Source organism: Sapajus apella, unplaced genomic scaffold, assembly GCF_009761245.1.
Source record: "Sapajus apella isolate SASKATOON/1434 unplaced genomic scaffold, GSC_monkey_1.0 scaffold79, whole genome shotgun sequence".
NCBI classification, from domain to species: Eukaryota; Metazoa; Chordata; class Mammalia; order Primates; family Cebidae; genus Sapajus; species Sapajus apella.
This window is the reverse complement of record NW_022437019.1, coordinates 743,309-756,115: the sequence shown is the minus strand read 5'-3', so window position 1 is coordinate 756,115 and position 12,807 is coordinate 743,309. Positions and strand designations below refer to the sequence as shown.

The 12,807-nt window shown below is 40.9% G+C and overlaps 1 protein-coding gene and 1 non-coding gene across 3 annotated transcripts in view; one reads left to right on the top strand and one right to left on the bottom strand.

Moving 5' to 3' along the window:
* Positions 1-12,807, top strand: part of DOCK2 (dedicator of cytokinesis 2) — a 443,384-nt gene that overhangs the window by 114,619 nt on the left and 315,958 nt on the right. For both annotated transcript variants that reach the window (XM_032252751.1, XM_032252750.1), the window contains exons 24-25: positions 9,237-9,307; positions 12,048-12,154. In XM_032252751.1, coding sequence (XP_032108642.1) covers positions 9,237-9,307; positions 12,048-12,154 — 178 coding nt within the window. The remainder of the gene's footprint in view (positions 1-9,236; positions 9,308-12,047; positions 12,155-12,807) is intronic.
* LOC116533136 lies at positions 11,728-11,834 on the bottom strand. The gene has a single exon (XR_004261098.1). It is a non-coding gene; the product is annotated as a U6 spliceosomal RNA (small nuclear RNA).

Genomic DNA, 12,807 nt, shown 5'->3' with positions numbered 1-12,807 from the left:
TGCCCCAAAGAAGTAGAGGTGCCAGAGAGAGAGAGAGAAGGATGGAAGAGGGAATAGGTCATTGTGGAGCTACTCTTTCTAATTTCAGCACCTGTTTCCCTATGATGGGCTGCAAATATCTTAGGGGAAGGAACAAAGGGAGAGAGAGTATAAGAAGGCAGGGAAAGAAAGAAGGAGGGAGGAAGAAAGGAAGCTAGGAAGCAAAGGGGAGCAAGTGAACATTTGCCACTCTGAAGACACTTGGTCAACAGGAATGCTCTTCTTTATCAGCTCCATGACCGTACTTTGGTCACTTAACTTCTCAATGTCTCAGTTTCCTCATCTATGAATGTTCATTGTATGGGTGGGGATCAAATGAGCATTGTCTGCAAAAGAACAAATTATAACATGCTATGCAAATGCAATGAACTAATTCGATTATTATGGTTTTGGCATAAGTCCTTTTACCCATGTTTCTTCTTGTCCAGGTAGCTATGTAGAAATACATTGCTTTCCTTGTAATTTGGGCCAGGTTTGTTGGTTTGTTCTCATAGATTTCCACCCCAGAGACATAGAAAGGGGCTTCATCTCTTTTTCAATTTGCTCTAAGGGCCAAATTTAGCCTCAGGAATTTTCATAAAGCCAGTGATGCTTTCCACTTATTTATATGGCTGTTGAAAACTTATCCATGAAGAATTTAAAGTAATACTCAAATATGGAAAGCAGTACCATATGAAGAGAACTAATGATGAGGGCAGAGGTGTCGGCCCGTGTGATGTTTGCAAATCCCACACAAGGGGTCTTCTATAGACTTTGACATTTGTTACAGGAGGAGCTTTGGCTTTTGACCAGAGAAATGTGGGCATGTAGCCTTGAACTCATCATTTCAGCTTTCTGAGCCTCAGTTTATCCTTTTATAACATGAGAGGCCTAATGTGTAATTTAGGGGATTATTGAGAGAGTAAAATGAAGTGACATATGTGAAGCATGAAGCATAAAGCCTGTTACATAGTTTGGTTTAAATCATTTTTAATCATTTATACGTCTTCCTCCTTTACCTCATCATAAAACAGAAGTTTTTTGGGTATTTTGCTAGTGAGGATTCTGAAGGTGGGTATTTGTGTTTCTAGTCTTGTTACACAAGACCAAATAGTGTTAGTACATTCAGTTATTCAGTCAGATCAAGAAATATAGATATACATTCTGAAAAGAATAAACCCACAAGAAGTGACTGTATGAAAAAACATGGCATGGGAATGTTTCACCTAGTGAAATAACATGAGGTGGCCGGAGTCTTGATTCTGCACCTGCGTGGGGTGTGAGCTGTTAGCAACATCAGCCATAAGTGCTGGGGCTGGGGGGCGGAGGCGGAGTGGTGGTGCAGAGAATAGGGTTGCCCGTGGTTGATGTTCCTGGTTCAAACTTTTTGCATCCAGCTGGATAGCAGCTTATGTTGGAAACCCCCTTTTGTGCGCAGCTCAATTGTGAGTAGAGCAGATCTGGTTCAAATCTCAGCTGTGTCCACTGTGAATTCTGAAACCTAAGCAAGTTATTACTCATCTCTAATGCTTACCCCGCTTTTGTGAGTTGCTTTCTGTGGTTTTTCTTATTCTGAGTTGGCATGGCAGCAGCTCACCAAGACCATGGAGAATTTAAAGCCAGAAGTTCAAAGAGGAGAGGAGCAATAAAAACACTTCCCACTGATTACCTACCATGTTCCAGGCATGGAACTGGGCCCTTCACGTACAGCGTTTTAAATCCTGCCAGAGATCTTCAAGGAGCCACTATCCTCAGTGTCCACAGGAGGCTCATAAAGTTAAATAGTTAATCCCAAATTACATGTATTCGTAGTGCTGGAGCTAGGATTTGAATCCGCCTAGATCTTTTGCCTCCAAAGCACTGTTCTTCTCTTTGCCATAGATAAGGTGTAGGCCAGGGGCTTCCATGTGTTTTCAGCAATGGGCCACATGCTCAGAGGTCCTTGTGTGTGCCAACCCTGTGAATGCGGTTGATAAAATTGATGGCAGATTTGGAGGATCAACACCAGATGCTTGTAAATTAGGTAGCGCTCATATGTGAGTAAAAGGCATATGGTGATGCCGTGCAGGCCAATTTGCCCCATTCTCCTTACAGTCCATAATATTTCATAATGCCCCAATTTGATGGCACAAGTGGAATTAAATGAACAGCTTGATTGAATGACATGCTCTCTTGGCTACTGTGAATGCCACTCATGCTAATGAAGCCACTGGAGTGTCTAGGAGGGCAGAGGACTCTGCCATTTATATCCCCAGTGTCTGGAACAATGGCTGACACACAGAAAGTGCTCAAATATCTACTCTCTGGATGAATGAATGAACATGGTTGGATGCAATGGCTCATGCCTGTAATCCTGCGCTTTAGGAGGCTGAGGCGAGAGGATCTCTCAAGCCCAGGAGATCAAGACCAGGCTGGGCAACATAGTGAGACCCTGTCTCTACCAAAAAAAAAAAAAATTATCTAGGCATGGTGGTGTATGCTTGTGGTCCCAGGTACTCAGAAAGCTGAGGCAGGAGGATCACTTGAGCCTAGGGGGCCGAGGCTGTAGTGAGCTGTGGTTGTGCCACTGCATTCCAGCCTGGGTGACAAAGCAAGATTCTGTATCTTAAAAAAATAAACACTGACTTCTATCATTTTGTGTAGTTTGGTGTTTCAGTGTTTATTACGTGTCAAGTGTTGAGCTAAAAGCTTTACATATATTGCTAGCCCTGTTGATCTTTGTGACAACAACCTTATAAGACAAATAGTTTCTTTCTTAAATTTTACTTTAAGTTCTGTGATAGGTGCGCAGAACGTGCAGGATTGTTACATAGGTATACGTGTACCATGGTGGTTTGCTACACCTATCAACCCGTCATCTAGGTTTTAAGCCTCACGTGCATTAGATATTTGTCCTAATGCTTTCCTTCCCCTTGTCCCCCACCCCCTGACAGGCCCCATGTGTGTTGTTCCTGTCCCTGTGCCCATGGGTTCTTATTGTTCAACTCCCACTTGTGAGTGAGAACATGTGGTATAAAGCAGAGGTAAAGATTATACGCAAAGACAAATAGTCTTTATCTCTGCTTTACAAATGAGAAAAATGAGGCTTAAAGTGGTTAAGTGATTTACCGTGGCTGAAAATTAATAGATCTTAGATGTAAATCTTGGCTGTATAAGTCCAGAGTTTGAGTTCTTAATGACTACCAAGCAATAGGATAATTTAATGGTGGCCCAAGTCTTCTGGCAAAACACCAGATGGATAAGACTCAGGGGACCCCGTAATGTTAAGTTACAGAAAGGATGGAAACACACCTATTCTGAAACCTTTGGTTCCTTTCCCTTCACTTTGCCTGAGAGATTAGTGATGAGGCTGAATGTCCTGAGAGAGTTGCATTTATGTTCCCCAGGGACAACTTGGCATCCCAAAGGAAAGCGCCTTCTTAAGGCCATGCTGTGGGGAATTCCTGTGACATCATTTTTCCAGTTTCCATGGACCTTGATCATCTACTACTTGGCTAAAATAAAAGGATTAAAAATTCATGGGAATAGTACCTGTTTTGAATGCCTGTGGCTCTTGAAGATGTCTAGTAGCATTCTTGCATAACTGTGTATCATTTTAAGACGTGTTCATTTTGGCCAGAAGTCTGTGTCTACTGGCACCAACACTAGTCACTGTGTTTGAAAGAGAGAGAGAGAGAGAGAGAGAGGGAAAACAGAGAGAGAAAGAGTGAGAGAGAGAGAGAGAGAGCGCAGGAAGGCCTGGCAACACTCAGCAGACAAGTCCCTTTGATATCGGAGGCATGCTAGTTTGGTTTTAATTTTTGTTGTTATGTTTAAACATTTGCTGTTTGCTAATTCTGGTGAAGTCCATCTAGATGGCAATGATCTCAAGTGTCCCTTGATTTACCTTTGGGACGGTAAAACCACTATTTCTTGCTTTGGATTTGGTTCTTTTCTTGAGGGATATAACTGGCCTTTGGCAGAGGGGTTCAGAGTGGATGATTAATCTGGGAAATTCACCCAGTGCCACATGATCACCTAATTACCAAGGCAGCAAACATTTTGCTGTTGGCCCCCTGTAGATATGGTAAGGAGGATCCTTAAAGGATGTCAGAAAAACTGCATTTTATTTTCAAAAACTTCTTACAAAGGGTGAGGGAAGCTCTTTTCCCACATCCTTTTCCAAATCAGCCTTCTCTTCCCTGCTGAATCCTCCCCACTTGCCGAGAGAGAATGCCTTTCCTACAGCGTGATGGGCAGTAGTGGACGTACTGGGTAAGAGCCAGCTGGACAGAGCTGGGTACTCATCCTTGCTTTGCTGCTCATGAGCTACATGGCTTCTGGCAAGTTATTTAACCTCTCCGTGCCACAGTTTTCTCATTGGTAAAATGGGATTAACAATATCCACTCAGAGTAGTTGGAAGAATTAAATGAGATCATGCATGTAAAGTATTTGGCATGTATACAGTTTCCAGTAATGGTTTCTATTTTATTATTATTTATTTTTGAGGCAGCATCTCTGTCTGTCACCCTAGCTGGAGTGCAGTGACAAAACACAGCACACTGAAGCCTTTAGCTCCTGGGCTGAAGTGATCCTCATGCCTCAGCCTCCTGAGTAGCTGGGACCACAGTCCTGTGCCACTGTGCCTGGCTAATTTTTTTTACTTTTCTGTAGAGATGAGGTCTTGCCATGTTGCTCAGGCTGGTCTTGAACACCTGAGGGCTCAAGTGATCAACCGCTTGTCCTCCCTAAGTGCTGGGATTATAGGCATGAGCCACCATGCCCAGCCATGGTTCCCATTTAAAAAACCCTATGATTCATAATCCTATGATATGTGTATGTGTGTATATGCATCACATGTATGTTATCGTGTATGTGTATGTATGTATTTTAAGTATTAGAAACAATATAGGAATATAGACTATGGAATGAAAGTAATAATGATATAATATTATTTTATATAGAATGGTAGTAATAACGAGAGTGAAAATAATAGAACAGCTGGGTGCAGTGACTCCAGCCTGTAATCCCAGCACTTTGGGAGGCTGAGGTAGGTGGGTCACCTGGAGTCAGGTGTTCGAACCCACACTAGTCAACATGATGAAATCCTGTCTCTACTAAAAATACAAACAATTAGCCAGGTGTGGTGGCAGACGCCTGTAAGCCCAGCTACTCAGGGGTTGAGGCAGGAGAATCGCTTGAACCCAGGAGGCAGAGGTTGCAGTAAGCAGAGATAGCACCACTGTACTCCATCCTGGGCAACAGAGCGAGACTCCATCTCAAAAAAAATAAATAAAATAAATTAAAATAAATAAATAAATAAATAATAGAACAGTAAAACCCAGTTCCCAGGAGGCTGACAGATCTGGAAACTTGTAACAAATGGAGTCTCCCATAGTCTTATGGCTGAGGTGCTCCGCCTTCTGGAAGCGTTTGGTGCTGGCACCTGCTGAAGTTGCCTGTTGTCACCCACCCTGGTGCGTCAAAGCAAGACTATAGACAAAAGTCGTCTGGCCAGTACTGAGCATTTCAACAGTCTTGGCACAATTCCCGAGGCAGAGACGGGCTGTCCCTATAGGGAGAAAGAACCACAGGCCTGCCACTTCTCTGTGGGGCAGCCTGGACCAGATGCAAATTTAATACTCTCCTGTCACATTGCTAACACCCTCTGAGTCTCAGGTGACAGCTACTTGCTTCCTTTGACTGTATTGCCAGCCCAGACTGGGAGACTGGGAAGATTGGCTCCTTCTGAGCATCCCCTCTGGTAGCCTGTGCAGTTCCTTGCTAACGGTTAAAGTGTGTAAGTGTGTGTGCTGTGCAGACTCCTGGTGACTGTGGTTCCACCATATCCCTCCAAAACCCTGGAATGACATACAGCTCTGGAAAGCCACAAACCCTCAGAGGACACTGAAGTCCTGCCTTTCCCCAAAGGGATTTGTTTCTGTGCGTGTTTCTCACTTTGGCCTTAATTGTGATGAGTACACATTATACTTTGTCTGGGTGCGGGGAATGGTGGCCAGTGCTTGAGTAAGGAGATGGGAAGAGCCTCGGCATATACCATCATGAGGAGGCTGAGGCTCAAGGAGTGAAGAAACGAGCCTAGGTTCATGCGGTGCTGAGTGGAGAGCTCAAGGCCCTGTGGCCTCTAGGTTTTTTGGCCTAAGAGTGGATGAAGAAATAGTTTGTTAGAAGTGCTTGGACCAGACCAGGTTTGATGAGTCATGCCTGTAATCCCAGCGCTTTGGGAGGCCAAGATGAGTGAATCACTTGACGTCATGAGTTCAAGACCAGCCTGACCAACATGGTGAAACCCCATCTCTACTAAAAATACAAAATTAGCCAGATGTGGTGGCTCATGCCTGTAATAGCTGCTCAGGTGGCTGAGGCAGGAGAATCACTTGAACCTGGGTGATGGAGGTTGCAGTGAGCTAAGATCACCCCATTGTATTCTAGCCTGGGCAACAAGAGCAAAACTCTATCTCAAAAGAGAAGTGTTTGGACTAGGGTTTTTACAGGGCACATGCCTCAGTATAGGGTATCCCTTTAGACATTAGAGGTTGTAAATTAGTAGCCTCTGGAAGAAATGCAGCCTGCATTTGTGTTTGATTTGTCTAGCAAATCAAAGTGTTAAAACAATTGAACAGGAATGACTGAGTCTTTAGGCAGAGAATAGAATCCACACATCTCATCACTTCTCACTGCCCTGTCCTCATTCCATATCACTTCTTTCTGCTGCTTGCCTAGCTCTGCAGTCATCTGATTTTGCTACATCTGCTTGGTGTTTCCTGATAAAGATGGTTCTTGACCAACTAGGTTGGAATGTGCTGGATACTGTGACTGCCTGGAGGAATGTCATAATGCTTCTTAGCATATTAAATTATGAAAAGTTCTATAGTTTAAAAAAAAACCTCACTGGTTTATCTTTGCTTAAACCAGTGCTTCCCAAAATTCTTTGATTGCAAACCCTTTTCTTTTACAGAATACCTAACACCATCCTATGGGACAAGAGGTTCCAATAGAACATAGTTTCAGAAACAATGGCTTTGGAATGTTGTTTTGTCTTATAATCTACATTTAAAAGAATAAAGAAAAAATCTGTAGATACAAAATCCAATAACTATAAAGTCTGACAAATATGACAGCCTGCAAATTAAAATCTTTCTATGCAGTGGAACATCATGATAAGCAGAAGATTCTTGTAAGATGTGTTACTGTAAAAGGGTTAATGTTAAAGGTGCATGAAGAATTCTACAAACCAATGAGAAAAAAAAAACAAAATAAGAATGGAAAAAGTATATGAACATGCAATTTAGTAAATATAGATGTTCAATAAATATAGGGAAAAGATGCCCAACCATACTAGCAACCCAAAAGTTGCAAATTACACATCAGATCTACAAAAATCTAAAAGACTGTATGTCCAGTGGTAACAAGGTTATGGGGAAAGGAAAATCTTGTTAAAGGAAGTTGGTTACTGCCTCTTCTAAGGTAATTGACAGTCTCTCCTAAAATTTATATGTCTATACATTTTTATACACTAATTCTTCTTTGAACAATCCATCCTACAAGGATTTTTACAGCTACACAAACATATGTTTAAGTAGTTTTTACCACATATTTATAATAAAGAAAAACTGAAAATAGCATGGCACCTGTTAGCAGGGGTGGGCTGAAAAAGGTGTAATGTACCCATTTGAGCAGTGCTGGGCAGTGGTTAGAAATGAAAAGAATGTACTCTATGAGATGGCAGGATGCCACTGTTGTGTGGTTAACTACGAAAAGCAATTGCAGACCTGTATATTTACATACACAGATGCACATATACACGTTCGTGCATAGAAAGCAGTCTGGAAGGAAATTCACAATGCTAACGAACAGTGGTCCTCCCTTCTCTGGGGACGAAAGATTGGAGCTGAGAGGAGGATGCCATATGGGACGTTGGGAACAATTTTCACCCTAATGCCTTATCTGATATAAATGTTTTTACATCAAACATACAGTACTGACTTTTTAAATTTAAAAATTATAAGCAACAAGAAAAAAAATGGATGAAGGCATAGAGAGATACAGTTGCTATTTGAGTAAGGTGGCCATGTAGCTTAAGGGTTACAAAAAGTGACTCTAAGAGCAGCCTGCCTGCATTTGAATCCAGGCTCTCCACTTGCTAACTTTGCAACCTCAGGCTTGTTATTTAATTGTGTTGCACCAGAGATTCTTTATTTATGAAAATAATATTTCCCTTGCAGTGTTGTAACTAGTAAGATAATCTATTAGCAGTCTTTGGCACAGCATCTGCCCTGTTAGAAATTTTTAGAGAATAATCATAATCATTATTTATGTTAAGTAAGAATGTTAGTTTTATATGGCTAGGAGGAAGATTTTCTTTAGGAAACTAAGTTTTGTGATTTTTACTTTGGTCTGATTGTTAAAGGGTGATACATATTAATAACAGAACACCTAGAGTATGTAGAAAAATAAAAAGAATAAAAATGCACGTTTCCATTAGAGTCTTAAACATTATTTTCCATTCATGTGACTTAAAATTCTATCTGCTGAAACTGTAGTCTGCCCTGCTTTTTAGCAAGTGGTGTTGCTAGGGGGTGAGTGTGGCTCTTACCTCTGGTACATCGGTTAACTTGAAGACAGGAAGCAATCTACCACAATGCTCAGCTTTCCCAACCCATCTAGCGGACCAAAACATGCCCACTATTATTCAGAAAGTGGCTAGGGAGAGGAAATATGAATAACTTGCCACCAGCAAAGCAATTCAACGACACCACCTTCCATTAATAAGTCACCATTTACTGAGCACTAAAATATGCCTCGTGCTCTGTTGGATGCCTCACATATATTTTTAACCTTTACAGTTCTGCAGAATACATATAACTTTCTCTATTTCACAGATATGTATATATCTGAGAGGTTAAATGTTTGGTCCAAAGCCGCATGGATAATAAGGTTCGGAAACAGAATTTGCAGATCTATAGAACTACAAGGTCTGTGGTCATTCTGCTATATGTTACTGCCTCCTTGAAGACAGAAGTTGTGACTTCACTTTTGTATACAAAGAAGTTCATGCTTACGTTTTGATGCACATACAGAGGCTTGCATCAATATCCTAATGTCCAGGATGTGGAATCGTTCTCCCCTGATCTGTGTCATGCTGCAAATTACCGTCTTTGCCAGCACAGACTTGTTGATGTGAGCATCACTCATACATATTTTACATTCCACTTAGGTGGCGGCTTTGAAATACATCCCATCTGTCCTGCATGATGTAGAAACGGTCTTTGATGCAAAGTTACTCAGGTGAGAGCTTATGTTGTACTTTCTTGGGCTCTATTGGCAAGCCAGGGATTCAGAGTGGGAGGTGGGCTCTTAGGGGGAGCTTCAGATGGGCACTCAGCTAGGGGTGGGGAGGACATGTGGCAGGGGACTTTTTCAAGGCTTCCAGTATGGGATTTTTACCTTTTGGTTTTCTTGTGCCAGACTGGTGAAAACCAACTGTGTAATAAGCATCCCTCTTTAATGATATGAAATGTAATCATATTGGTTAAAAAATTGATGTTTGGGGTAAATGTCTCCATTTCATCTGGGCCTGAAGGTTATTTTGGGTTCCATTCTTTGCCCTGTAGGCCCCACAGTTGCAAACAGAGAACAGCCTAAGCACACCTAAAGAGATAATGGAGATGGCTCCCTTTTGCCTTCTCCCTCTTAACTCCATTTGGCTCGTAGATAAACACATTATTTTAATGTTATGCTGTTGGAATAGGGGCTTCTCAATCAAATATATCTTTTTCTTTTTAAAAAATTTATTATAGTTTCCAGATAACAGATTTTAAAGACTTTTTTATTAAAATACTTATAGATTTAGAAAAGAGTTTCAAAGATTACATACAGAGTTCTCATGTGCCCCTTACCCAGCTTCCCCTAATGTTAACGTTTATATAACTATGGTACATTTATAAAAACTGAGAAATTAACCTGGGTACAGTTCTCTTAACTGCACTCTGGACTTTATTCAGATATCACCAGTTTATTTGTGGATGTCCTTTTTCTGTTCATATGGGAGACTTTTGCTAGCTACTCCTTTTGCTCATCCTTCGGATCCTCAAGCTAAATGTTATCTTTTTGGAGAAGCCACCTCTCAATATTGTAAATAAATTAAAAATTTCCCCCAGCCCTTGTGCCATTATTCTCTGACACAGTTCCCTATTTATTTCTTTCACTGCATTCATCACCGTTTATTGATTTGTTCGCTTCTGTGTCATTTGATGAACTCTATTGGAGTGTAAGTTCCATGCCCACTGGGACCTGGTCTGTTCCCCTTGTATCCCCATTTCTCTGTACTTTGCCTGACTCATATTAAGTAGATGTTTAATAAGTCCTTGAAAGAATGAATGAATACAATAAGCTTATTTTGGAAAGCCGACAAGGACTATCATTTTGTTTCAGGGTATTTTGATTCTCACCCTTTTTGGGAAGAGCCGTCTCCCTTTTGATGTCCCAAACTGCTTCTAATCCACAATTTTTCATAGTTTTTCAAAAAAATTAGAGACCTTTTTGATTTTAAGACTTACCATAAAGGATTATCAAGCATAAAACATTTGTAAGTAAAATGGTATGGTAATAAAGTCAGAACCTTGTTTTGAACTCTTGTTTCTTTAACTTCCTAGCGGCATAACCTTGGGAAAGTTAGTTAGCCCTTCTAAATCTGAGCTTTCCAACTTATAAAATTGGGATAAGTATTGGGTATAGCTTTTTAAAAAATATTTATTTATTTTACTTTAGGTGCATACTATATCTGACATTTCTTTCCATGTTATCCCTCCCCACACTCCCCTCCCTCCACACCCCCCACCCCCTACTCTCTCTCCCCTACCCCCACAACTGCCCCCCAGTGTGTGATGTTCCTCTCCCTGAGTCCATGTGTTCTCATTGTTCAACACCCACCTATGAGTGAGAACATGTGGTGTTTGGCTTTCTGTGCTTGTGTCAGTTTGCTGAGAATGATGGTTTCCAGATTCATCCAAGTCCCTACAAAGGACACAAACTCATCATTTTTTATGGCTGCGTAGTATTCCATGGTGTATATGTACCACATTTTCTTTGTCCAGTCTATCATTGATGGGCATTTGGATTGGTTCCAGGTCTTTGCTATTGCGCACAGGGCTGCAATAAACATACGTGTGCATGTGTCTTTATAGTAGAATGATTTATAGTTCTTTGGCTATATACCCAGTAATGGGATTGCTGGGTCAAATGGAATTTCTATTTCTAGATCCTTGAGAAATCGTCACACTGCCTTCCACAATGGTTGAACTAATTTACACTCCCACCAACTGTGTAAGAGTGTTCCTATTTCTCCACATCCTCTCCAGCATCTGTTGTCTCCAGATTTTTTAATGATCACCATTCTAACTGGTGTGAGATGATATCTCAGTGTGGTTTTAATTTGCATTTCTCTAATGACCAGTGATGATGAGCATTTTTTCATGTTTGTTGGCCTCATATATGTCTTCTTTTGAAAAGTTTCTGTTCATATCCTTCGCCCACTTTTGAATGGGGTTGTTTTTTTTCTTTTAGAGTTATGAGGTCTACGTGGCATAATTAATGCAAAATGCAAAGTGTGTGCTTGATACACAGCAACTAATCAGGGCTATTGGTATTATTTTCAATTTTTTTTTTCTTTTTTCTTTTTTAAAATTAAAAAAATAGTTTTTTTTAAAAAACATATGGAATGTTTCACAAATTTGCATGTCATCGGTGCACACAGGCCATGCTAATCTTGTCTGTATTGTTCCAATTTTAATATATGTGCTGCCGAAGCAAGCACTATTTTCAGATTTTTACATATCTTTTAATGCTGCTAATATTCCATACCAAGAACAACTTGTACATTTTTACTAAAGGCTTACCTTGCACTTGATGCTCTGCCAGGACTTGGGGGTATCTCAGGGCTAGAGATCCAGGGATGAACTGTAAGTACTATGAGGTGGGAGACATTGGTCTACTTTGCTCTACTAGCTTCTATTTTTCCTGCCCACAGCCAACTCCTGTATGAGTTCTACACCTGCATCCCCCCTGTGAAACTCCAGAAGCAGAAAGTACAGTCTATGAATGAGATAGTCCAGAGCAACCTCTTTAAAAAGCCAGGTGAGTACACAGCATCCTTGCTGGGGTGGGGTAAGGGGCCATTAAGCCTCACATCTTTTTTTGGGAAGCTTGGCAGGAGAGGGCAACCTGTCCGGTGACTAAGACATCTCTTTTCTAACAACTCCTTTGGTCTGCATAAATGCAAAAAGTAGAAAGTAGCTGACAACTTAGATATCAGAATCTGAATTGATTTCAGTAAAGCTGAGGTTGCATTGTTTATTTCTCTTGAGAAAGTTTAATGAGGTTTTTGTTTTTTTTTTTCCCCGTATGGTTTATTATTGCTATCTTAAACTCGAGGGTAAATGGATAAAGTTCCTTTTAGTAGAAAGAGCCTTTCACGGGGAAGTTCTCAAAATTTCGAGTGTGTAAGAATAAACTGGAGAGCCTATTAAAATGCTAATTCCTGAGACCCAGCTCAAAGAGTCTGATTGAATCAGAATTAGCATTTTTTAAAAGTTTTTTAAAAAATGTAAATTATTTTAGAATAGGTAATGCATTTACATGGATCAAAATGCAAAGGTATGAAAGGGTACCATGTGGAAAGGCTCCCTCCAGACCCTGTGCATGGCTACTCCCAGTCCCCTCTCCAGTGGCAAAAGCCATATCCAGTTTCTTGTGTTTGCTTCTAGGAACACTCTGTGGATGTGCAATCA